General features: G+C 35.1%; 1 protein-coding gene across 1 annotated transcript in view; it reads right to left on the minus strand.

The window, feature by feature from the left end:
- The window catches only part of MYOF (myoferlin), a 76,333-nt gene that overhangs the window by 16,169 nt on the left and 32,941 nt on the right, over positions 1-27,223 (minus strand). Inside the window, exons 14-38 of the mRNA XM_062580738.1 lie at positions 27,043-27,111; positions 26,872-26,915; positions 26,001-26,083; positions 23,763-23,801; positions 21,170-21,294; positions 20,552-20,668; positions 19,982-20,159; positions 19,045-19,169; positions 18,447-18,553; positions 15,892-16,084; positions 14,775-14,930; positions 13,600-13,731; positions 12,006-12,169; positions 9,990-10,104; positions 9,781-9,886; positions 7,622-7,764; positions 7,151-7,324; positions 5,924-6,035; positions 4,344-4,421; positions 2,425-2,606; positions 2,171-2,329; positions 1,933-2,031; positions 1,669-1,830; positions 993-1,158; positions 306-382 (exon numbers count right to left, since the gene is read on the minus strand). Coding sequence (XP_062436722.1) covers positions 306-382; positions 993-1,158; positions 1,669-1,830; positions 1,933-2,031; positions 2,171-2,329; positions 2,425-2,606; positions 4,344-4,421; positions 5,924-6,035; positions 7,151-7,324; positions 7,622-7,764; positions 9,781-9,886; positions 9,990-10,104; positions 12,006-12,169; positions 13,600-13,731; positions 14,775-14,930; positions 15,892-16,084; positions 18,447-18,553; positions 19,045-19,169; positions 19,982-20,159; positions 20,552-20,668; positions 21,170-21,294; positions 23,763-23,801; positions 26,001-26,083; positions 26,872-26,915; positions 27,043-27,111 — 3,105 coding nt within the window. The remainder of the gene's footprint in view (positions 1-305; positions 383-992; positions 1,159-1,668; positions 1,831-1,932; positions 2,032-2,170; positions 2,330-2,424; positions 2,607-4,343; positions 4,422-5,923; positions 6,036-7,150; positions 7,325-7,621; positions 7,765-9,780; positions 9,887-9,989; positions 10,105-12,005; positions 12,170-13,599; positions 13,732-14,774; positions 14,931-15,891; positions 16,085-18,446; positions 18,554-19,044; positions 19,170-19,981; positions 20,160-20,551; positions 20,669-21,169; positions 21,295-23,762; positions 23,802-26,000; positions 26,084-26,871; positions 26,916-27,042; positions 27,112-27,223) is intronic.

The raw sequence follows: 27,223 nt of genomic DNA on the forward strand, positions 1-27,223 counted from the left end.
TCTAAACATCATCAGTGGATGACTGAGTAATAATGTTCTATCATACACTTCCAGTAGCTATTGAAAAAATATATTCCCCATTAAACTACCATGTAAAGTGTACCATGCAAAAAAGCTGCAGTTCAGTGTTTACTATGTAAAAAACCAGGGTAAAATAACATACTTCATTTGCTTCTCTGACATAAAGTAACTTTGTTCCAACTGGCTTTCTGGAAGGCTGCACATACTCCAATGAATTTTGCTGTCTAGAAAGTTTCTTAGAAATCCCAGATCCAAAGAAGTATGTATCAAATTACAAAAATTACCTGAGCTGCTAGCAGGGGCTGTGTGTCTTCCATTTCAATTACAGTATCCCGGCGAGGTGCAGCAGACAGAAGACTAACTGTAAGCCAAAAATTTTTATTAAGGCAATATGCTGTAGGAAGAATTACCTTACTGAGCTTTTCCATCAGATTTGAAATCCAAAGGGTTACAGAAAACCCTTCAAAACCCTAATGTAAAATAATTCACTGGCTGTACATCTGACATTTTAATACAAGCAATTAGTTGCCATGTTCTGCTAAAAAATGCCATTAGATAACAATTTGTGTTGTGTGTATATATATATATATGTTTCTCCAATGTACAGAATTAAAAAAAGAATAAAATTTGGAAAAAATACAGAGGAAGGCATCAGCTTTGCATTCAGTGCATTTCTGCTGTAATATTACCTCTTTACCGTGGTACTGAGAGCAATGGGAATCTGCAGGTAGTTAAGTTCCAAGTTCCCACTAACGAGGAGCTTCGGAGGATCAGTACATTCAGTCTGACAGGAGACTTTCTCCTCTTATACCTTCAGATTATTGCACTACTTTATTAATAGATTTTTTCTTTCAGATCATATTATCTCTAAGTATACAACGTTCATCAGTACAGTATGCAGATTAAACACCAAAGGTTTTTCTAGCATCTCATAGGAAAATAAAAGTTGTTTTCATTTCCCAGCCACGTACCTTTCAGTTGTGGTGCAATGTCTTCTTTAGTAGTGTAGGGGTCACAGCGAAAGCTCTCTAGTAAATCAATAGTACACTGTCCCACGATGGGCTTCCGTCCAAATGGTCTGTGGTCTACTACTTTAATAACAAGAGATGGACTGTATAACTCCTCTTTTGGCAAAAGCTAAAAATTAAAGGTTAGAGTTTTATTTATAATGCAAACAGAAGGAAAACTAAGAATAGTATTTTTCTCCCCAAATTAGAACTTCTACTTCGTTCGTTTAATATTGAACTACTGTGTTGTGTGGCTGTATAGTGCATGAAAATATCTAACCTCATATTATTATAAATTCAATAGAAATCAGTAAGAAAATTAAGTTGCCTCAAATGTTTAATCTTCTTGATTTTTGTACAGCTCCCATTCTTGCAGTACAGAAGTAGTCACACAGATTTAAAGGTGAGTCAATACCTTCTCAAATAAATACACATCCTGCATATGAGACACCAAATTTTTTCACCATGTGTGCAGATGTATTTATATGACCTTTATTAGAATTTTCAAGCTCAGTAAATGGCTTATGTTAAGCGAAAAAAGGATGTGCAAGTTTTCAACTTCTATTTTACATAACATTTAAAAGCATAGGATAACTAATGCTGCTAATAGATAGTTCATATATAATTATTAGCAAAGTACCACTTTCATGAAGAGAACAGAAGATGGAAAATTTGGTGTTTTTTTGAGGTTTTTGATCACCACAGATTCCACCATTTCACCTCCACATTCCACAATGAGACTTGGAGACAGGACAGGTGCCAGCTGGTAGTTTTTCATGTTCCGCAGTCCCCAAGCCAGAATCTGTAAAATAAATTTTAAATTACATTTTTATTGAGGTAAATATATGAAGCCTGGAGGATGAAATTATTGTACTTTTATTCATTAAGTTTACGAATAAACTACCTCAACAGCAGTGAGTTGAACTATTGGTCTGATTCCTTGAGGTACCATGTAAAGCTTCGGTGCTCTTTGTGATGGAAGAATTGGAAGGTTTGAACCACCCTGTTAAGACAAACACATACATACTAGTTTCTCTCCTCTTCCTTAAACAAAATAGTTTGCAAGTATTAAGACCTGCAAGTATTATGCAGTATAACTTCACATTATTACTTACTGTGGAAGACTATAAAAATGTATATACCTTGTCCCTCAAAATAAGTTCTGCAGCAAAAAGAATGTCTCCACTAGCTTTGCCATTATTTATTACAGGATACCAGAGTAGTTTTGGTGTGATTTCCTCTTCTGGAATTAATTTGACCATGGGGGAGCAAACACTTCTTCCAAGAAATTCATCTTTACCCTGCACAAATTGGCCAATGAAGAAAGTAATCATAGTGATTCATGTGTTACCCTCAAGAAAAAAAGGAAGCAATCAGAGTAAAAACTTCCACATACCACTTGGTCACTGTCAAAAAGTTCAATAACAACATTAGGTGGATTTTGGGCTACTGTCTGTGGGTCCCCATAGATCTCAATTTCATTAAATATAAGAGTTTGGTCCCACGTAGGATTTAGAGTTGAATGAATGATCTCAGTTGTTTTGCTTTGATGGAGGAAAGAAACATGAGCATACGGATCTGAAATATCATACAAAGATTAAAAGCATGTAGTTACAAACAAACCAAACCCCATCAAGCCACAAGATGCACGAGCCCGATTTCTATCAAATTATAGTACGTTATTTTTCTTTTCAGTTATTATCAGCATTATAAGGCATTCTATATAAATAAAAGTCCACATATAATCATTATTTATTTTTAATACAGCAAATTCCATTTGATTACTCAATAGTTTCCTTTATGTAAGTCTTGATTAACAGAGAGATATGTGAAAATGATTAAAGCATCTTATGAATCAGAAAGCCTGAAAACTGTCCTGGAACACTGGCTATACTAATCCCTTTAAATATTGTCCATACAAGAGTTTCTTTTTGTGCCTCCATTGACATACAAATCTATAGGCTCATAAATAATGCAAACAGATCACTGTAGTTCTGATTAGCTACTAAACAATGAATTCTCCCAGGCTATATTGCTCAGAACAAGCTTTGGTGTCAAATATGCTTATTTATAGCAATCTCTTCTTTTTGTGAAACAGCTGAATGATTAAAGTGGTGTAGGCCCACTGTTTGGCAGGTCTTTAAATCATAAGGAGCTCTGCAGAAGGTATCTGATGATGAACTCTTAACATTTCCTGTACAAATTGCTATCACTAAGCACCAGGAGCTATTTTAAAGGTTATCTTTAGGCCACTTTCAATAGCCTCTGGCAAGGTACCTGATCCAAGTTTTACAAAATGTGTCTTCCAACTAGATTTGGAGGAAGACAGATCGTAGATGGGCTGGTTTACATGTGACTGCATTTGAGGTACCTGTCCTGAATTCTCCACATAAGAATTGCAGATTTATTGTTTCTTTGTCTTGTTCTTAAATGCTATATATTGAAATGAGACCAAAGCAGTGTCATATAGGCACCTATACAAAAAAATCAGTTATCTATAGATCTGTATCTTCTCTAACAAATTAAGATATACACTACAAATCATTCGTTAAGAAAAGGGAGAAGAAAAGAATTACTGAGGGCTGAGGTGGAAAGAAAATTCCAATGAAAATAAATCCCAAGCTCCTCATCTTTATCCTTGGCTGAATTTATTTAAGGAAAATGCAAAGTCATGTTCTTACAGAAACCAATTTCAATTTGGTCTGATGTCCCCATGGAATTTTCATTTTAACTATCAAAAATTATGTATTTGTCAATCCGAGTATTGAATTAGTCCAACTACAAAGATGCCAAATGGGTACAACATTGGTGGGATATCTGAGTGAAGAGTAAAAGGGGCAACAACCACTCTTGTACAAAAAAATCTACATTTATTAGTAAAGCACAGTACAGTTTTCTGCAAGTTCATCTTAGTGCTAAATTAATATAAAATAATAATCACAGACAGAAAATTGCTGATATAAAAGTCTTGCTTTTGTGCAGGAAGGCTTAAGAATACTAAGCTTTGGTTAGAAGAAGAAAACTAAGGCACAGGGAAGGGTTTAGTTACTGGAATTTCCAGCCTTGTTTGAATTTCCATTCCCTGAGAATTCAGTTGGCAGCAGCAGGTGTTGCACATACAAGACCATTTGTTTTGGGCAACTTCTGGGACAGCACTAACCAAATCTAGATCACATGTGATGAAGCTGCAACTGCCTTCCTGATAGAGTTTCAGTATCTAGGACCTACACACTAACTTGACAGTCTATAGCTAAATCAACTTACTAATTCATTGCAAAAGTGCATTTCTGCACAATTTGGAGGATTTTTCCATACCTGAGAAACTGTCCTTGTCTAAAGCCATCAGATTCCTTGCCTGGTAGACATAACAGCGAAGGTGGTAACTATATACTCCTGTATTAAATAAATAAAAAGAGTTAAAATGTATTGGTCCTATACAGGCATCTTTTCTTTAATGAAGCTATTTTCCATTTATAAAAATGCCTTAAATTGTTTTTCAATTAAAGCACCGGCACTGTAGAAACATTTCTGTATTTTTTCACTAGCGGCATATATACTAATACCAACAAGCTAGCACCTTTGCCTATTTGTAGCAACACAAAGCAGGAATGAAAAAACACAAATGCTATTTTTACAAGTGTATGATCATTTAACAATCCTTCCATTCAAATAGTTTGAAACAGCACAGAAATTAGTGAAGTTCAAAGAGGAAAAAGAACTGGGTATTCCTGTGTTAATTTAAATATCCATTTAAGTATCCATTATAGCACTTCCAGGAACTTAGGAGTTTCACATTTTAGCTGTTAACTCTAGAAAATTATTCCTATTGCATCCCTGTCTCTTTGGCTGAAAATTAAAAAAAAAAATCATTACAGGAGAGCTGGAATAGGTTAAAAGGAAGATGTGAGAGAGGCCCCAACCCAGGGCAGTGTGTGGTTAAGTTAGTACAACTTTACTTTGAAAATGTCAGCTCCAATCTTTTCAAATCTTGGAAAAATCTGTGCCACTTGCATCAGCCATGAGCTGAAAACTGTGGCAAGAAAAGGGGCCGTGCCTTCTGCTAGTACAGTCACTATTTGAAAGAAACAGCAAAATCTTCTTCAGCTCTTAAAAGATGGGATTTAGGCTTCTCTTTCCAGAGGGGAGCTCAATTTCTATAGATTCCAAATAAAGACAAGTGTGCCACTAAAAAAATAAAGATTTTGTGTCAAAGGAGTAGGATATAATTGGCCTCTGTTCCTACTAAGTAACATTGGTGGCTCCCACTTCAGTGTCCTTTATTTGTGAATCCTATTCTGGTGAGATTGGCATAAAATGCCTTGGAATAAGTTGGCAGTGTTACAGTTTTGCTCACACTGTCAACTCAACCACAAGCTCTTACTGCATCCTCTGGGTCAAGAATGGTATTTTTCTGACCAGAGAGCTAGTTAACTGAGCTATGCCAGCAGAGGATTAACTGAACGTACATCTTTTCTGCTGGTTTAGCTCCCTGCATAGGCTTGTTATGACAAGACTACCAGGATAAAAACTGATCATTTAGACAGCCTAAAATTCAGGTGCTGCCACAGTTGATGTTAGAATTCCTATCCCCTACAGGTTTTAAAAATGTTTGACCACCACTAAACAAATAAAGATTGCTTGATCCATACAAAGTTATCAAATTTTTCCTTACTCATTTTTATTTTAAAATTTATGCTAATATGAACTGTATATTGACATACCAAAATGATTAATTTTAATCTCTTACAATAGCCTAAATACGGCTCAATCAAGGACTGCCCAGTAATTTTAACAGGAGGTATATAAAACTAGATGTAAAACAAAGAATTGCAATTCTGTTTGAGACCAGAGAGAAACGGCCACAATTTATAAGAAAAGAATTGTTAAGAACTTACTGTCAAAGTAGCAGGAAACAAGTGGTGTATTGGCACCAAACACCCTTGTAGCTGACTCCTTCGTTTTGTCTGTAGTTTTCCCCTCTCCATCATCGATACTAGTGTCTGCTCCCTAAAGTTGCATTTAGAAAAAAAAAAATAGTCTCTGCATGTGACTCAGAAGAAACCTGATACAAATGGGGAGCGTATACTGGTTTCACTTACTCCTCTGGGTCAAGGAGAAATTTTCTTTCCTGAAATAATGTACTTTGAAAGGTGTTTACTTATGTGCAAAAGTCATTCCTTATTGTCACTGAAGCTGTACAAAAATCAGATCCAGTCATTTCAACTTGTTTGGGAAAATGTCTGATTTCTGAAGATGCATTAGCTACCTATCAGTTCTTACAGGAGGAGGGGTCTTCTGTCTGCCTGCTTGCAGAGACCTGCTGCAGCCTTTACCCTAGCAGTAGCCCAGGAAGTAAACTGAAGAGAAACTGAAGAAGGAATTTTCAAATTCCATGGGACCAAAATATGCAGAGAAAGAAAATACTATGAACGAAATGTGGGTTGACATTTGGTGAAAAAAAAGATAAACAAACTGAGGAAAAAAGCAAGCTCTCAATGCTGTACAACCAAACTCAGAATAAGTAGCTTAGGAAAGTAGACTACCCTTCTCGCAGCAACCCGTGTCTTACATTATTCTCTGCAATCTGTATTGTGGTAAATAGAGCTTAAATACTTAAGCCATGTCCTGAAAATTTGAGGAATAATTACATTCTGATTACGCACTTGTGACTTAGGTCATTCTAGCTTCTCAGATGCTTTGCTATTCTTTCCTGTGTTTGCTTGTTTATACATTCAAGTATTAATAAAGGCAGCTGTTTCAGTGCCTCTTGATTGTTTCTACTGCTAATGTTAATGTATCTGAATTATAATTCATGTATTATATATATGAAAAGCTTGGGCTATCTTTTCAATTTATTCACAGAAGGCTCATGTAGTACTTCAGCCTTTTGCTTTGAATCTCACATAATAATAATGCAAAGAATCAAGCAATGAAAGTGTTACGCCAGAGTCTGAGTAGATACTTTAATAGTCCCTTTCAGGCTTTAAACAATGTAAACAATGTAAACTATATTAGTTCCTCAGTTACATATCAGCCTAACCATTCAGGAACTAAAATAGCTTGCTTATTTTGTGTTACTTAACAGACTGAAATTTTTAATGACTTGATACTCTGCACCTTACCAAAGCACCTTCAAGTTTAAAGATAGCTGCTGCACCATGTGTCTCTGAGGGAGCCATTTTTCGTCTCCACCGTCTTCGACGGAAAGTATCAGAACTGCGTTGTTTCCAGTGAAATTTCCAGCCAATCAAGGAAGCATATTCCCACCCTTCCTGATCTTCATATGTTGGCATTCCCTGTCAAACATAAAACCAGGTTATCCCTGGTACTGTATAAATGTCATGAAAAGAATCTGCAACTGCTCTCGCAAGGCATAATAATTCCCTCATAAACAGAAGCTGGAAATGTCAATTTACAAAAACACAAAAAGAATATAATGAAAATACAGTTATTTAAAAGTGGAGGTTTTGGTATTAAATTTCTTTATTCAGGAAATCCATATCATGTGAACTACAAAAACAAAACGAAACAAAACTCAAACTCTTACAATGTGTAAGAAATACAATCTGTGACTGTAACTCTCTTCTACTTACCCTTCCTGTTGATACCGTTTGAGTTGGATCCCTTTTACGCTTTCGCACCAGTCTTCGTCGTCGATGTGTATGATACATTTTCTCTGCAGCAACCCAAGACTTTGGTTTGGTGTCTGGAGGAATAGTAATGCCATATTCCCATCCTAAAACAGAATTGATTAGTTAGTGCATTTTCAAGAACCCATGTTAGATATAAATAAGAAAAACATATCTTAACTAAAAGAGATTGAAGTTTTAGTCACAAAATGCTATTTAGTATGGTGAACCCTAGATGTCCAACAGCCATGGAATAATTTTCTCAAACAGACAGTATTTTATGATGATATTATACATGACCATAAGAATTTCAACATTGTAACATATACATCTTAAGTTATTTTCTTTGCATTCTTGTTTTTTTTCAAATTTTCAGTGTATTGTTATCACATTTTCATACTTGACCAGAGGGAGAACACCTTACTTTAAGTAGGAGTGGAATGTCCTGTGTATTCCTGCAACTCCAGCACCTCGTCTTTTTAAAGGAGTACCAAGTATTAGAACTCAGATCATAAAACCTAAAGAATTGGTAAAACTGTACTGTATTTTGACTCTACATCTTAGAAAGCAGTTGCCAGTTATCTAGGCCTCAGACTTTTATTTAGATTGATTTCCTTAACAAAATGTTACTGCAGACTCCTACCAGAGGTTCTACTTTTCCACTTAGGACAGATACCACTATTCTGTAGCATTAATAAAATGTCCTTTTTCCTACCGAGCTAGTTATTTCACTTATATTTTAAAGGCAACAACTGAGAGTTTTAGAGTTGGCTTAGAGTGCATTAAAATTCATGACAGTTTTGCAGAATCCTGAGCTTCACAGATACCCTTCTACAACCTTCCCATTTGCTTTTATTATTCACTGATATTTGAATCATCAAATACATGTTTTATAAATACTTTGCTAATTGACTGCTTTTTCCAATTCCTTTATATAAATTAGTCTTAAAAGGCTGTTTACATCAGAATCTCATAAACTTGTCAAAGTTTTAAATTAGGATAAGTAACAAGCATATAAAAGTCAAAACAACTCCAGGAAAACGGTGGCCCTGTACGTGCTTACGATTTTCTAACCTGATCAGGCTAGTAGTACCTCTAATCTGAAAAACCATGGCAAACAGTGGCAGATGCTTCACAGAGTTAGAGGTCTTCTTCATTTCAGTATTACCTAATAAGCAGCTACACTGTGTTAAGGTTTCTATCTTGACCAGTCCTGCATGGCTGTTTTCCCCCACAAACTTAATTACTCTGCTTTCAATAATACATGGATTCTTCATGGACATGAGTTGTGTGCAACCAACACATATAGGTTCCTGACTTTGGTCCCCAGACCTCCTGATTCACCTCTTACCACTGCTTAAGTGCCTCCTCCCCTGGCTGGAGGCTCCCAGTTAAATTCCCGGATAGATCTAAGCCTGGCCTTGCCACAGACAAATACAGTTACAGAGGCCTAATATCCAACTTCAGCTTCTGACTTGCCAAAATATATATATGTGTATATATATACATATATATATATTACAGCTCCCAATCCACAGCTCACAGGTCTGATCCTAACTATTGGACTTGTTACTACTTGTCTTCAGAAAAACATTTTGGAAACTTCTTGCAAACAAGGAAGAATTTCTATTTCCAAGTACATTGTTTATTTTTAAGTATTTCCCAACTGGAAATTATCTTGTTAGTAGCTTATTTACATTAGTCATTTTAGTTTCTTTTAATTTGTTGAAGCTTTCGGCTCAAAGTTGTCATCTGCTGTGGTCAAGCCCAACGTGTATCATCTTAGATTACATGATTGTCTTGCTACTAGGTACTTCAAGTGCATTCATTACATGTACTATGCAAAATACCAGTCCCTTTTGATCCAAGGAAGACGCAGTGAGAATCATGAGTTTGATGAACAATGAGTAAAATGGGAATAAAAACAGATGTAGATAGTGAACATTTACTCAATGTCATTTTATCTGATTCCTTGAGCAACTGGTACCTAAATGTTTCCTAGATGTTCCCCGCAGGGCAACCAAGATCATGCTCAGGACATAGCAACAGTCTTGGAAGGCATCCTTATTCTGTACAGACTGTGAGAGATTATCCTAATAATCAGGACAAACAGTAAATCTTACCATGCTCATCCACTGCTCTATTTAAATCAGATTTCCAAGCATCATCTTCCCATATCCATCCAAGAGGACACGTAAACTCACGTGGAGGTGGAGCTTTTTCTCCGTTCTTTTATGTGGGGAAAACAGAACAGATCTGTGCCATTACAGACGAAACACTTTGCGCAGCAAATCCCAGAGCTCCTGCTCTTAAATACTAATAATCATCTCACCACATCTGTGTAACTCTCTTCAGCTGCTTTCCATTCCCCTCCAGGATAGCGACTCTCATTTTCATACACTTCATCAGTAAACTCAGTGTGACCAGCATCGGCCTCAGTCAACAAACTGCAAAACAAATACAATACTAAACTAAAAGTATTTTAGTAATCTACAGAGAATACAGAAGCAATGTATAGAGCATGCACACATGCTCAATTCTGTACTGCACCTTGGGAGTTCTATTTATTGACAGAGCACAGTGCAGACCTCACCTGTATGAGACATTTTCCTAGAATGTCTTACAAACTGCAGCAAGTCCAATAGTAGTAGCAACAGGAGAAACCTTACTGATAAAAGTAAGTAATTAGGAGTGTTTTAACTGCTGGTCTGCTTTGAACACTTTTTCATGGAAAAAGAAAACACATCATATATTCAAATGTAAGGTAAAAACCATGTGCATGACACAGCTATATGCATCTCTAATTTTTGTATGTCCAGGTATCCACTGAAATTTGGCTATGTTGTAAATTTTGTCCTCTTTCTGCTATTGACAAGGCAAGCAATCATTTAGCTAATGTTTTCTAAGTTGCAAGTAAAATAAATACGGTAACAGATTAATTCAGACAAAATAAATTTCGCTACCCTTAATTTCTGTTTTGATTAACAGGATTTCAGAAAGCACTGAAACACGTTCTAAAATGCCATCTGCTGGTCAAATAAAACCATGCAGATTATTTGCCATTGAAAACAGGTATAAGGTATAAACATATTAATGTATTTTAATAGTATGTTTGTTCAAATTTCTGAGAAAATGTCATTATTTATGATATTGTTTTTCCTCCAATTGAAATGATATAAAAAAATCCATCCATTCATACTTATAAATTGAGGGATTTTAAAACAGATTACGTAGCATTTCCCTGCAAAACATTTCCATAGCAACAGTCCTATATTTTTCTTACCATCAGAACACAGGAATTAAAAACGTGGACTGTTGACCTCAGTGAATTCAGTGGGGCTAAGAGTATTGTCAGTGGCACAAGCCAATGACAGTTGAAAATGCATCATTCTGTGAACATGCAGAGTTATTTGGTTACAAAATCTTCACTGATTCAGACTGAATCTGGAAAATGTTTGCATCTTGTACTTCTAAGCAAGAGAAATCCCAATAATTTCCGCTCAGAATTCAGATTGTCGTTTCTCATTACATTTTCTTCAGCAATAAATCCAAACTGTTCTCTCCTTCCTACCCAGGTGCTCCTAGACCGGCTCCTTTGTTTACACCCATCTGCTCTAAGCCACATTTCTGAAATCTCACATGCATGTACATGCATACATACATATTCACACACACACATCTTGTCCAATTCTGGTTTTTGTTGCTGTTGTTTCTAAAAAAAAATAATTTAGCTGAGCAAGTGTAAAGTGTGGCAACACAAACAGCTGAATTGTCGTAACTGAGGAGCTGAAACCTCTGACAGAGCTAGACTGAACCCAAACCACCATGCAAACACTGTAATAGTGTTGATATGATATAAATTGCAGATTTGTACTACACCTCAGGGCAAAGTTTCTGTCTAACGGAGATCTGCATGGTTTTATTTGACCTATCTGCAGCTCTTGTCTGAAACCATCACAGCAGAGTATGAAACTCTCACAGAAGTGATCTTCGCAGTAGCTTTCTAAGAAAAGAAAAACAATACTATCTCTGTTTTAGAGATGATGCACTGGGTCACAGTGAATATAAGCTTTATGCCTATCACCACATAGGCAGTCTTAAAACATAAACTGATTTCTAGGAAATGGATGAGTTCCTTCTATCAATGTTGCAATCTTACCTTTTATAGAAAGTTATATTAATTTTAGAATTATTAAGTAGCTTGAACTATTAACTGACTTCTGCTGTCCTGGAAAAGTTCAGTTTAAAATCTTTTTCTTAGCCAAGAAAACAAAGAGAGGAGCTTTTCCTCTACATTCTGAGGTTAAATTCATTTATTCTAATTCCATAGAAATAAAAAAAAATCAACCTTCTTTCAGGATCAACCATCCATTCTCCTTCCCACTCCCAACCCTTTGGAGGCAGAAAGTATTCTCTTTTCAGTTTGATTTTTCCTGTGACGTCAGAAAACTTGTGGCGGCCGACAAGTCCCGAGGTGCCCCATTTCCCAAACAGAAGAGCCTGATTTTCATACTGTTTGAGAAGGAAGAACAAAACAGTACTTTAAACCAATTAAAATCTTATGGGGGGGAATATGATTTATGTAACTGCTGCAACTGAAACATTCTACTATGTATTTCCTTTCTCTGTGCTTAAATGCCTTACCATACTCCCTCCCCATGTTAGTCTGCAACGTCACTGTCCCTCAGCTGCTTGCTTTCACCTTCTTCTATGCTGTCTGGTAAACAATGATTCCACTGCTAAACTGCATCATCTTCTCAGTTTAATGCCTCTCTACTTCTACAGTCCAACTTCCTCCTGATAAAAGCTTTGGTAAATAAAAATCCATTAAAATATTATAATAAAGACTTTCATCTGTTCCCTAAATGCATGATATTCTTTATTCTCTTCTACCTCAAATTGCCTGTTTGCAATCTTTTCTTCTGTAATATGTAGAACTGAACTACAGCTACTGGGGCAGAATTCTGATGTCAGCCCAGTTTGTATCAGCATAGTTCCCTTTGTGCTAAGGGGATTATCCCTATTTTCTGATGGTCTTATCTTTTCTTCTCTGTTCTACTCCTTATTCCTATAGAGTTGTTAGACTGCTGTATAAAGAGGGAAAAACATGAGATATTCCATAGTCTCTTAAACCGTATACTTGAGAAATAATGGCTTTGAACATCCTTTTAAATGACTTTAAATAGTCAACGGATGTTCAAAGCACTACCGAGTATCAACCCGTAGAATTTAACCCTGTAAAAATGTCTTATATTATTAGCTATTACACTGATACTGGATTGTGTGTATCATCTGGTGACTATATGTGCGTTATATACGCATTTGGTAATGGAACATGTAAAAGATGCCTCTAGTTTTTCATTATTATGAGAATAATAGACCAAATCTCCATTATAGCATGCTTTGGGATTATTTCAAGTATTTTTAATCAAAATTTTGTTAACTCTTTTCATATGTTATTGTATAGCCTTTTGTCAGTGGAATCTACTGGTTCTGACCAGTTTTTCTGTGGCAGTTAAGTTTCAGTAAATTTTTCTACTTCTACAAAAGAGCCATTATTAAACAAAACTAGTTGTATCCATGTATCATTTGTAGAGAACTGAAGCAACAATTAAAACAGTTCTTCATATGCCAAAACGTAATGGTCCGAATCTTAATCACACCGATAAAAATCTGAAGTAAGTGCCTTGAAATCACTGGAGTTATCCGGATTTTTACTTGACTAACCAGTTCAGAACCTGGTCTGCCAATGCTCACCTGATAGGCACAACAGGCTTGAACATTAATTGCCCTGAATGTGGTCTACTTGTTTCAGCATAGAGTATAGCAAGCACAACTTTCCCTGCTGCCAGGCATGCAGAAAATTTCAGAAGAGCTCCAATTTCAGCGAATTCCTAAAATGCACACCTAAGCTTAAGGTAAGAAAGTAATAATGGACATACCATTTCTGCAAAAACACTGAATGTTCCCTCTGCAAAACTATTGAACTTCTTTTCAACTGCACTCAGCCCAAGCCAAATGTTAATTCGCAACTCCACAGGCAGTTTGCTATCTTTTGTCTTCTCTTGTGGATACTGGAACATACAAACAACAGGAATATAAGAACAAAAATGTATTATTTGTTATGTTATACAGATACTGTAGTTTCTAGTAAAATATATATAATAACACAGAGATATAAGAAATAATACATGGCTTATCTATATATCCTTGCATTTTCTCAAAAGCCAGTAACAGAATAGTTCAGGAAGGAAACATTCTTTAAATGGTACATATCTGGGACATGTAAAAGACACACACAGTAGCAGCAATATTAGCCCTCTTCCTGTCTATCCTCTCCCAAGTTTTATCCAGTAATTAGTCTCCAATTATGACAAAAACTTAAAATGTCAATATTGATGTTACTGGTTCTTGTCAGGAGAATCCGAAAATCCATATGTTAGTCAGAATGTTTCACTAAACTAAGAAGCAATGTCCGATAATATATGCCCCATAAAATGCCTGCACAAGAATGTTAAGATACCAGCTTATCTGCATGGAGTCATTAATCTGTGTAAGTACTACTATATTGACAAACTGGGTAAATGCTATGTTCTACAGTCTGCTTGTCTTTTTCTGGTTAAGTTTATACCATTTAAAAAACAATATAAACTTAATCAGAGAAAGACAGTCTCATTCAAGAGTAAAACTCAATGCGGAAAGACATACTAGGTTACTTCTGCATGTAGATGCACTCTGTATCACATGCAGGAAAACATCCAAAAGTTTGAGTAGGTTTCTGGAACTTCTCTGAATTATTCTAATTCTTCCTTCTGAAAGTTTCCATTCACATCCATCTCAAAATCATCAATTCCAGTAACATTTTAAGAGCCACATCACAATTCCAAGCTCTTTCAGAAAAGCCTAATGGTTAGGGATCAATGCTCATTCTAACCCTTACTTATAATGAGATTTACATTACAATTTCTGTGATACTTTGGAGTAACTACAGTTGGCTTTTATTCTGTCCTGAGTTTTGAAACCCTACTGTTCAGACTTTGCTTGCATGCCACATGCTCATCTCAGAATGCATCTCAGTTTAGGGAGTTACAGTTACAGGATGATTTTATTACAGTACCTTTAAGAATATTGTTTGGGTCTTTCCGCAGTATTTACCAGATGATTCAGGGCTTGTGGTGGAATACAGAACTTGGTGTGCAGGAACACGAGCATAAGCCAGCCTCTTCTCCCCTCGGATCATCCATATGATCACATCAGGCATGCTGTTTTGTGGCTGTGGATTTTTAGTGAGAAAAAGAAGTTAAAAATCAGTAATTAATAGAATGTTAATCTCATCTAATGCTTATATAACAGAAATATTAATCAGGTATGTTAAAGGATTTATCACTTCTGACTAATAATGAGTTTTTGACAAATGAAGGAAAATGTTTTGTTTTACAAGTAAGACAACATGTAATTCTGAAACAATCATTACAGATACCATTAAACTTGCTGGAAGTCCTATAAAAAGATCTGATTCCTACACCTTTGGCAAGTTTGCCAGAAATGTTTTGAATCTCATTTCAGTTACAGTGACTACAGTGACTGCACATTACGGGTAACAAATCATAAGGCTTTTAGCAGAAGACAGAAACAGTCTATTAGCTTTTTGTGGATTTGTGCACACCTCTGTGTGCTAGCTGTAAGTCTTCCAAATGAACTGCCATTTTTTAAATCTGTACTTTTTCAAAACAAAGTAACAAAGGAAAGATAAAAATTTCTACAATGTTGTGAAAACCAATTACAAGAAACAATAACCCAGATGAAAAATTAAGATGTTGCTGAAAATTAAGAACACCAGAAAAACATACACATCTAACTGGAACTGTAACATCTAACTCTGTTACAAGTTGATTCCTAAGCTGACGGGGCACCGAAGTACTAGATACAGCCTTCATTCCCTGCACCACCAAGATGACTTGTCATTTTGTAAAAAAACAGGACAAAACACTGCTGGCTGAACAGATTAGAATATATTCTATGAATCACAGAGTGATTATCTCCCAATCTAAATTCTCTTTAAAGTCAGCTGCAAAATAAAACACTATCTATATAAATCCTAAGCGTATTTACAGAGAGGAACGTGTTTACTTTCACAGCATCTAAAATTATTAAGAGTAGATATTGCTTTATCAGATTTGTGTTAGACATGCATTTCTAAACTGGCAGAATCATTGCTACTGTGTAGTACAAACCTCTTCACTCAGTTGCAGTAGTTTATCCAACCAATCCTCAATTTCTGTCAGAGTGGCCTTCACATCAGTAGCTTCATTTCTCATCCTTGTTGCTGCTTCTCCAATCTGTTTGAGAGACCTGAGGCGCAGTTTTTCTATCTGAGTGTCAAGGACTGTAATATTAGATTTGCCTTCTATGAGGGGAAATGGTTTACTGCAAAGAAAGCATTTATTATGGTTAGAAAACTAAGCAGTATTATTTAGTCACGTACTAAATGTTGACACACACACAAAATGGCAACGTATTAAGTGCTATTATTTGCTGTGATTTAAATCCACCAGAACAGTGCTGTAGCATCTATTCCTACATAGATTTCCACCAAAATGGTTAAAATAAGCAAGGGCAAGGCTGTGTTTACGTAAGAAGCACCAATATAGAATTGCTTGAGGTGTAATGCTGTAATATAATTGCTACTAACTAAACTAAGCAAAATTTTCCTATATTCAAATTAGGAAATTATTGTCTCAGAATGTACACTTCCAGAAAATGAAACTTCTCCTTTCAGGTCAAGGTTATGTTCCTTTCTTTCACTGGAAACTATAGCTTGTCAGAAACTCACCATACAGAACGCAGCTTGCGTCTATGACAAGAGAGATCCAACTCTCTGGCATCAAAACATGGAAAAACCCTTAAGAGTAATCTGTGACTCACCAGGACTTGGCAAGTCACCAGAGGGCAGAGTAACTATTCAGCAGAACCAAGAAATACAGAAAAGTATTGCAGTAGAGTCCAAGGGGAAAAAAATGTGGCTTTTTTGAGTTGTTAGGGCTTTACAGAAAAGACAGTCTTTGGAGACTAATGGCTGTATTCCTTTAACAGAGTTCATTAAGAAGTCCTTAATAAGATACTGGAAAAAAATTCAAACATTTTCCAGAGATACTGACAAGTTTGAAAACCCTGACTCTTCTCTGTTTTTGTTTTGTTTGGTTTTGTTTTTTTTTATATCACAAGCCATGTACTTCTAACAGTTCTGACTTTGCAAAACCTTAATATTGTTTACTCATACTCAGTTCTACCAATCTGCCCTAGGTCCAAGTATTTACACTTGATTCAAATGTAACAGATTAGAATGTCCAGAAAGTCGTCACGTTTTACGTTTAAATGGAGCACTTAAGCCTCTCAGACTCCTAGTCATTTAAAATTTTACATAGAAAGGAAAATCATTCCATGAATTCAATGCAGGGAATTATGTTTTTGTCACAGGTTTCTTGAGTTTCCCAAAAATGCCATAGAGAGCATTGTATCCTACAGATTTGTACATGTGGTGTAAAATGCCTAGAAAGCTAATCTGGTTGATACATCTAAGTGCCACTGCTCAATAATTGTTAAGTGATAAAGTACTTAATAAAATGGGAGACAGGGCACTGGAACAGGTTGCCCTGGGGTCTACTCCTCTGGAGATGTTCAAAACCTGCCTGGATGTGATCCTGTGCAACATGCTCTAGTTGACCCTGCTTGAGCAGGGGGGTTGGATTAGGTGATCTCCAGAGGTCCCTTCCAACCTCAACCATTCTATGATTCTGTGAAAATAATGGAGTAAACGAAAAAACAGCACAGGTGGGTGTCAAGAGGACAGGCTGATATAACCATTACAAAGCCTGAAGCTGCTACACTATCTAGATGGTTCCATGTGACAACAATTTGCCCTTCACATTTTTCTGTCCTAATGTATGACAGTTTGTTCCTTTTTTTCCTGCTGTCCTCCAGACAGTAACAGATACTTCATTAAAGTTACGAGTTTACATTTTGGCATAAGCTTTCTATCGTTTAATTTTTTTGCTAATATATACTGATCTGCATTGTGTTCAATTTTCTATTAGCTCTATAACTTGATGAAGTTGTTCTCTCCTTTTAATGTGTTGTTATTTCTTCTAATGCATAGTAAGTCTGTCGTTTTTCCCTTACTCTCCCCTTTTTTTGTGTTGTTTCATCATCTACTTCTTCAATGTTTTTCAAGCTTCTCCTCCCACCTCAATCTGTCCTTCTTTCTATTAAATCCTCTTTCTCATCCAGTTCCTTCCTCCCTATTCAGAATTTTCTGTCCTTCAACACAATAACCTCAGTGCTGACTCCTATTGCCTTCTCTAAACACTCCCATGCATACAGACATACTGACTAAAAGGTTACTAAAAAAATGCCATCTTTGTGGCCCTAACTCTAAACAACTTATTGAAGAATTCTAGAGAAGCTAAGATGGTAGGAAAGCAGCAGAGATCCAAAAAGCTTAAAATTTTTCAGAATAGTTCTATCTCATATTTTTTCAAAAGAGATGCTATTTTATTGCTGTCAATGACTAAAATAAAGTAGAATTGATGACAAATGACTTTGTGGTAATTTCCAAGCTGTACTATTATTTTCATAGACTTGGAATTCCATTGCTAAGGTCCACTCATAAAGGTAGTCAGTTTTATGGTTCTTAGAATTTGTTTTCTGGCTTTGTTAAGGCAACAGAGAAGATTATGAGCAGGTAGAACGATAAGGTAAGAGATTAAAGAAAAAAGGGGGCTTTTTTTACCTTAGGTCTTCTGTAAGTTCATCAATCAGCTTCAACCACATCTCAGCTAATCGGTTTTCAGAAACTTTAGCCTGCATTCCAAATTTTAAGGTGGCTATGTTGTATTGCTGAGGAATTTAAAATAAAAGGATTTGTCCTTCTAAACTTTCACTGTGGCATTATGATCAGTACAAGTTTCAAGATTTTATTTACTCTTATTTATACGAATGCAAATATACAAATACCAAATCAACGACTCAGATGTTCATGTGACTCATATTTAACGGGATTGTTCCTAGATTCTGTCTCACTGTGTTCAACATGGTAGTGCATAAAACTTCCAAATTAGATACAGTGCTACAGACTTAACAAGCCCCTAGTCAACACTGAAGACTCTTCCTGTGGGAACTCCCTGCAGATTAAAAGTATGAAAATGTTGGGTCTTGCCAGAACACACACCTATGATGAGCAGTGCCATTTCTCAGTGATCTGTGTTTATTTTGAAGAGAACCAGTAAGCATCAGAATCCAGTTCCATTATTCGCTCAAAATGTCATTACACCTCTAAATAAAAATAAATAAATAAAAACAAATAAAAAAAGAGGCACTAGGCAACTTACCAGTCTTTCAGCCACGTTTAGGATTATGTTCACAGGGTCCAGTCTATGACTTATGTCCTCCCAAAAGGAAGTCAGTGTTACAACTGGCTTTGTGTTCGCCCACGGCAAGTAGTAATAACAATTACCTGGTATGAAACGTTCCTTATATTAGAGTTAGAATTCATGGCAAGAATACATACTGCGTGCTGCACAAATAGGTATATTTACTTCATTTATGTACAATGATTCATGAAGAAGACACAGCTAGCCCAAACTTATCAAAGGATTTGTATTTTTCAGGCACTGTGGTGTCCCCTGGATTGCAAGCTTTTACCTCATCTTGCTTCAAAATCCAATAGTTTTTCTTTTAAACAAAGTAACTGTTAACATTTTCATTACTCCCAAATAATTTACTGATGTAGATAGCACATTAAAGTAAGCATTTCTGTGAAAAAAATATTCCAGAGTAAAACCAGGTTACTTCATTTAACATGCAAGAACATGAAAACTTGAAATTTGCAATTAATAAAGTAACATTATAGTCAAGATATATTTTCCCCGTGATCTAGCCACTTTGTTTTCTTCTAGGGTGTCAAACCTCTTACTTAAATAATAGTTTTAAAAATCAGAATGTTCAAAGGATATTTTCTGATTTTAAACCCTAGGTTTCAGATACCTGTAAAATACTGTGGTTTTTTTCCTTGCTGGTTTTCCTTTGCATAAACAACAGGTCTTGGTGAATTCTGTGAAAATTGCTTTAGTAATTCCAGTAGCCTTTAGATCATGACTTACATAAATATAACACTGCATCAACAGTTGACAAGTTGACACTATTTTCTATTACATTTCCAGTAATCTTCAGTGGAGTCATGGCTGTCATTCTAAAACTACAAAATAAATACCCTGCAGTTCCAAGAGAATTTTACATGATTTTAGCCCCATAACAGAGTATCCTTACCATCAAACACAGCACGACTGTACTGAGTTGTTGATGCCAAAGGCTTACAGGTGGTATCAAACTTGTTGCCATAGTTCCCAATGCTTACTTCAAACTGGATAGGCTCACCAGTGTCTTGCAGCATGGTAGCAGAATGAAACACAGCAGCCAGACTGAACTTTCGTCTGCGCTGGTATTTCTACAATGAGAATCTTTTTAGTTTATTTAAATACTCGTAATAAAGTATCCATCATTTTAGAAAACAGTAATAATTCCTCAAAGGAAATAATATTTTTAATATTTCTACTGATTTCTGTGAGACACAAGCAAAAAATATATGAGGGATATATATACACACACACATATACATATTCATATATGTATAATAAATTACTGTATTTGATAATATGAAAATAAATTAATATTTCATGCTACCAGGGTATGACATTTTTGCAGTCATATCATCAATAACTAGATCCTTTAATTTTAAGATTCAATTCAATTATTCTGATTTAGTAAGTCAGGTCATTCTTCAAAAATAAGATCAAGCACATCTCCATTACTGACAGGGGCACTAAAGCAGGGATTTACCTCCACAGTCAGCAGATCATCACTAGGAATCATCTCTAACTTTTTACTAACAGGCTTGGTTTCAGGTACTGTAGACAGTTCAACCAGAATTCTCCCTCTATAAGCCACTCCTTCCCCCTGAAACACAATCACACATTCAGTCCAATTTAGTGTCTTTCTTTTAAAGTAACATACTCTTTCTTTCGCTGCACATGCTTCTGACTCCACTGAAGTCTTTTCAAAACTTCTGTGGAAGCATGTTGTCAACATATTTCAACATATTTATGAAGCATATTTCAACAATGAAAACAGTACTGATTACTGAAAAAGAGTAATCAGTGTTAATACTGAAGTAAAAAATGTTTTTTATGTATTTAAGAAAAAAAAGGGAAGTAGGAGTAAAAATGCATGCAAAGATGCTAATAGCAAAAAAATCACAAAAAAATCCTTCAAAAATGCATTTAAAAAGCAAATAGATAAAAACAGAGAGTTTTATTACTATTCATAAGCTATTACTCAAAAAGCAACACCAAAAGCAGTTTAGTAGGAAATAAACAAACAGGAAAAATAAATTAATTTACTTATTAAAAATAATTTGGTCCAATCTTTTATTAAAAATAATGAAACAAGGATACTGACCTTTCCAAAGTTTAATTCATCATACGGATCTGGAAATCCAGTGTATTCTCTTGGACTTCCATAAAAGTTTAGGTAACATGGCCCAAATGTTGGTAAAAAGCCTACTTCTGTTTCCCCTGTGTTTGCTAACAGGAAAGCATCCCAATTAGAACTTTGTTAATTATAATTCAGAACCAGAAAAACAATGAACATTACTAATAGCTAATGTTTATTCTACTAGGTTTAAAGTTAAAGTAAAACCACCTTATTCTCTGGGTATACCACATGAATGAATAAGTAATCATACCAGTGGCTACATTTGTTCCTAACCATCATCTTCATTGTAAAATACTTAGATACTACTTCATGCAGTAAAAAAAATAAACAGAATAAACAGAACTTCTGCCCCCATCCAAGTATTAGACACAACATTTACATGCACTTAAGCGCACAGGCTACTGTTATTCTAACTAAACAACTACAATAAAGATGTACATAGTTGCTGGAAAAGCTAGTGTTCAGCACTGTTAATCCTGCTGCTTCTAGTTTTTAGGTTTTTTTCCTGCAGTTGCACTTCGATAAAATTCAAGAATTTTAAAAACTTCGAGATAAAGACTTCTGCAGACTTTTAATTCTAACTGCTACAGTGTGTTGGCAATTTCTTACAAACTCCTTTTTTAGTAAGCTAAAATTCATGCAAGACTGAAAGTCTGTAAGCTTGGTTACTTCTCAGTTAATTCTGATGAAAATATGATACTATTTTGATTCCAAAAGTAAACTTACAATCAGCCAATGTTTTAACCAGTGTAGCTAAAAAATCTAGTAAGACAGACTTACATTTTTGTCTGTTTTAATATCTGAGCTAGGAAATTGCATGCCAAACCTACTGCTTTTTAAGAGATCTAAGAGCTTGAAAAGATATTTCCACTATTAATAGTTATTATCCTAACTTCACATTTTTGAATGATGTTCTATTTTTTTTTTAAGTACAAACATGCATATATAGAATCCTTACAGCTATATTACTACTACTATCTTTTGCTTTTGTATATATGCCTTGCAAATTTATTAGACTAGATGAGATTTTAAGGAAAATGTCTAAAAAGAAACAGCTTTTACGAGCTGATTATAATCTAGACTTAAGAGTAAGTTATTTGTACGATTTATAATAATCATACATGCTCTAACATGATGCTAAGGCATGTTAGATAAGCATTATGAGTAGCACAAACAGATTCAGAACAAGGTAAGCAACACTAGAAAAAAACTGAATAATCATGAGCCAACAGAAAAGATTCTGAATTCTTTTTCTTGCTGTACTCTATCTTTCACCTTTGATCAAATGATCCTGGTGCAAGAGAGATCAGAATCACGTTCTACATCTTGCACTCATTTAGGATGATCTGCAGCACAAAGAAAGATGCATTTACCACAGAAAAGGATGGTTGAGATAGGAAAGTGAAAATACATGGATAAGCCTTGCCACAGTGACTACTGATTGATACGTATAATAAAAATGAATGTCATATCTTGATGTAATTTTCTGTCAACACAAATAAAATCGTTTCAAATTTGTAGAACATAAAATTAAGATTTGTGGTTCTCTGTCTTGTGCTTTGATCCTTTCTCTCTCTCTCTCTCTCTCTCTCTCTCTCTCTTTTTTTTTTTTAACTGATCTGGAACCACATCAGAATTTGAATCAAAAAGGATTCAGGCTGTTGTTGGGATACCATCCACACTTTTTTAAAACACTAATAGTGAATTGGTCTCATTACATCTAACTACAGACAAGATTTAAGGTACAGATCTGTGTTGAATTAGTATGTTCACTACTTGCTGACAGAAATTAAACAAAAGTGTAAATATAAAAAAAAAACTCCCAAAGCTGTCATTTAAATAAAATTGTTCATACTGAAACTGCTTACATTCAAATGTCCATTGTTTATATTAAAAAAAAATTGCTGTGCATTCAGCAATCATATAATGCTGAATGTGATTCTGAAAAATTATTTCAGCCTTTAACTCAGCATTACTCTACTGAGAATGTAAGACAGTAAATAAAGTATTTGGGTGGATGAATAGGTTACTTTTCAACTGCACAGCAATTACACTTACTTCTCACTACATAAAAGTTCACCATAAAAATTGTCAAAAACAGATTTCAACTCTGCTAATTTTTGAAAAAGGCATCTCTCCAGGTTTTAATAGAATCCGATTTCATTTTTCAGAATTTATTTATGCAGCTAGTTAAGCATAAGCAAAACAGCCACTTAGTATTTTAGATAGTTATTTACAGAGCTCTGCAGCAGCACACACAGTTGTGGTCTCATAGCGAAGTTAAAAATCGCAAGCTGTTGTTAGAGCAGTTTGTAAGTGAAGCAACTGCATGCTCAATGCTAAAACACAGACTGAAGCACCAAACAGAAATATTTTCAAACCAGTTCCAATGCCAAAACTGCTTTATATGGTCAGTCATGTTTAACACTCTTTAATCATAATGGTGCAGTTTTTCAGGCCTTTTAAAAATATATTTTTAAGACAATAAGTTTTCTTAGACAATTTTTCCCAGTTTGGGCAATGGAAAGCAAGATCAGTAACAAATCAAGATTTAAACCTTCATATGATGAAGCCCCAGTTCCCGAAGATGAAAATTCTATATTATGAAAAGAGAAGAGGTTATATGACAAGAAAAAATAGCATTTTAAAAACAAATACATCAAAGAGTAATTTGCTTTAAAAATAAAGTTGAAGGTCTGAAGATATATGAAGTCCACACGGTCCAGAATTTTGCTTTGTGATTAAAATAGGTCAGTATTACTCTTGTATAAATTCTGAAGAAAAAAAAAGCCTGAGGCTGACATACAAGACGCTGTTTTGATGGTGCTGTTTCAATTTCTTTGTACAATGCTCCTCCCTTCAAAATAAAATTTCGTTTTTTAAATTAACTATTTTAAAATCTTAACAACATTTAAGAAAACCATTACACTTCATTAAGGTATCAAGGTATCTTCATTTACTGAAGGCCAATTAGACTGGTTCCTTTTCCCAATCCCTTAGAAGCTACAAGAAGCTCCAAAGCCTGGCTCTGACCTCAAGGGAAGGAGATTTGTGATCATAAATAGAAATGGTTATTCCAATGTCAGTATTTCAATTGTGACAGAAATCTAGGTAAGATTATCTCATTTGCTATGAGCCTGGGTTTGAATGAGCTGTTAAGTCAGCAGCAGTTAAGTCACACACTTGTGAGTAGTTCAAGGATTTCTCCAGAGCTGAACAATCCCTAGGAGGCTAGCCCTTCTGTCTTTGATTTCCCTTTATCTTTTTCAGTAACCCTTGCTTTTGCCTCTGGCTGTGTGTGGGTTATACGCAAGGAACGCTTGACAAAGTCTTAGTTTCAAGGAACAGTTATTCTAAGAGGACTGGGTTATAAGCTTGAAGTTTATATTGCTTGACTGAAAATACAGTTCCCTCCGATAAGGACTTAAATACTTGCTCAAGTCATTGCAAGACTGAAGCCAATGTAATTTTGTTTTTAAACTCTTGACATAGCAATCAACACAGACAAATTGACCTGTTCTCATACAACAGTATCTATCGTGCAGATTTCATAAACACAAAAATAAACAGAAGAATACTTATTCTTATCATAGAAATAGTTTTGAGTCAGTTTCCCTCAAGCTAATGTAGAGAGTCAAATGTTAAGCATGCTTAACTATGATTCTTTATGGACAAGTGATATGCCATACAATGTTCATAAAAAGATAAAACATGATTTTTCTGGCAAAGCAACAAAGGATCCATGGCATGGAGCAGGTTCAATTGTATGAGAGATCCTGCTACAAAAAGATGAGATTATAGATGTAGATCACAAAGAAATTATCAATAAAAGCATTCACAATATAATATTATAACGTAAATATATGTATGTAGAAATTAATCTTTATTTTATATTGCCAGTAATGCTGGAAGAAAAATGCTTTTTATGATACTCTAAAGAAGAGTTTTATTCCAAAGATACTTTCCAATAGGAACAATATGTTAGAAAGGTGATATCCTTCCTAACCAGATTTGTTTTCTTGCAGTTAAGAATCAGTTTAGCTTTTTAGTTTTTCTTTAAAAATGTAAGCCATTGAAATAATCAAAGTAAGTGTTACTGGCTAGCAATTTGGAGCACTCCTGCAACAACATGCAGTGCCCATTTCTTGTAAGCTACTGATCAAAGCAGTGATTGAATCAAGTTTCCCTAGCATCTGAAAGCTGTTCAGTTGTAAAGAGGAAATGCCATTTTTTCACAAGCATATATGGGAAATGCTGTAGCGATTCTACATAGTTCCTGCAAGCTAACTACACAGAAACATCCCCCTGTTTTCAGGTCCTCTCCCCATAGAAAGAACACAGACATTCATGAGGTGGCAGAAGAAGTCTTGTCTACTAGTGCTCAAAGAGGTAGTGATTCTGAAACAGTGACCTTCAAATTGTTCTAAAGTCTTACTAAGAATCTTAACAAATTTACCTATCTTACTACAACTACGATATCACATAGTTCTCTGAATTTGGGAAAGATGTGACCTACAAATTTAACTGATTAGCTTTTTAAATACGTAACAGAACATTATTTTTAATTAGTTACTGCTAATTCAGTGATAACGTCAATTAAATGTTAAGATTTTAATACTTCAAGACTTCTCAAAGTACATGGTTTTCTGTGAGTATCACTTTGAAAACACTGGAAATGATCTTTTTGCCACAGAATTGAGGAACTATAGCAAAACATAAGTTTTAGAACACTGATCCTTGCTATTTCTCACAACACTGAAGAAAACACTAAGTTACATACTGCTGAATCAATTACCTTCAACTTCTCCTCCAGAAGCAGCAATTTTGGAGAGACTTAAATACGTTGTTCCTACTACATCATTTTTCGTAAGGCGATCCCTAAAAAAGAAGAAAAATCGCTTTTAAAATAGAACGCTGGCCATCCTACACAGAAGCAAGATGCAAATGACTACCAGCACTCCAAGAGAGTCTGTATTTTCACATTTTATATCACCTGGAATGTTTTACAATTGCTAACATAGAAATGATGTCTAGTTACAAAAAAGCAGTTGTTCCCTGAGGAAGTAACCTGAATTACTGAAAAATGCATATAAAAGATTGATAGAATTTCAGTTTCTAGAAGCTCTGCTGAAGAGCATCAGATGCATCTCTCAGGAGGGGACAGAGTCAGGAATGTGCAACATAGAACCCTGGTCTGAACATTCTGCCTTCTCCCCAAAACTATGCCTAATAAGTAGAATCAGGCCTACAGAACTTGTAGTATACTAACATTTGAACCATATAAAAGAGAATTTTAAATAGACTTAGGTACTCAATAGTTTCCAACATTACATTAATTTAGGAGACACTACTGTAAGAGCACAACAAATTGTTTGTAGAAGAAGTCATTCAAGTTTTATTTGAAAATACACAAAACACAGACATGAAACTAGAAAAGTAAATTAACAAATACAAGTATTAGGAACTTCAGTGCTCAATGCTAACTGCACAAAATAAACAATACTCCCATGTTACACTAAACAGGCTTCTTGTAAAGAAATCATACCTACTGAAGGGTAGATAGAGATCAAGACTAAAAATACGTGTGACTTTTGTAGAACCAAACTTTACTTTGCTTAATATGATTTTATCTTGTCTAAGTACTTTGATCAAAAGACACAACTTACCAATCAACAACTGCTAGCTTTATTTTCTCACACATCGAGGGAAACTGGATAAAAGCAACGAAAATAAAATGACCAATTACTTATGTTGCTTCTGTAATGTTAATGTCCTGAGTTTCAAAGGGACAGTGCTGGGTTTTTTTATTTATTTTCAGAAATGAGAAAAAATCTGACCTTGATTTGAAGATAAATAATTTGATTCCACTCTGGATTAGCATTTTTCTCAATAATATTTGTGCAAATCTGGAAAAAAAAAAAAGAAGAAAAAGAAAAAGAAACCCACTACATAGCATATCAAAGATCAAACAGACAAAAACACCCAGGTACTAGCTACTGGTTTAGGAAAAGTTACATT

The sequence above is a fragment of the Rhea pennata genome, chromosome 7, assembly GCF_028389875.1.
Source record: "Rhea pennata isolate bPtePen1 chromosome 7, bPtePen1.pri, whole genome shotgun sequence".
NCBI classification, from domain to species: Eukaryota; Metazoa; Chordata; class Aves; order Rheiformes; family Rheidae; genus Rhea; species Rhea pennata.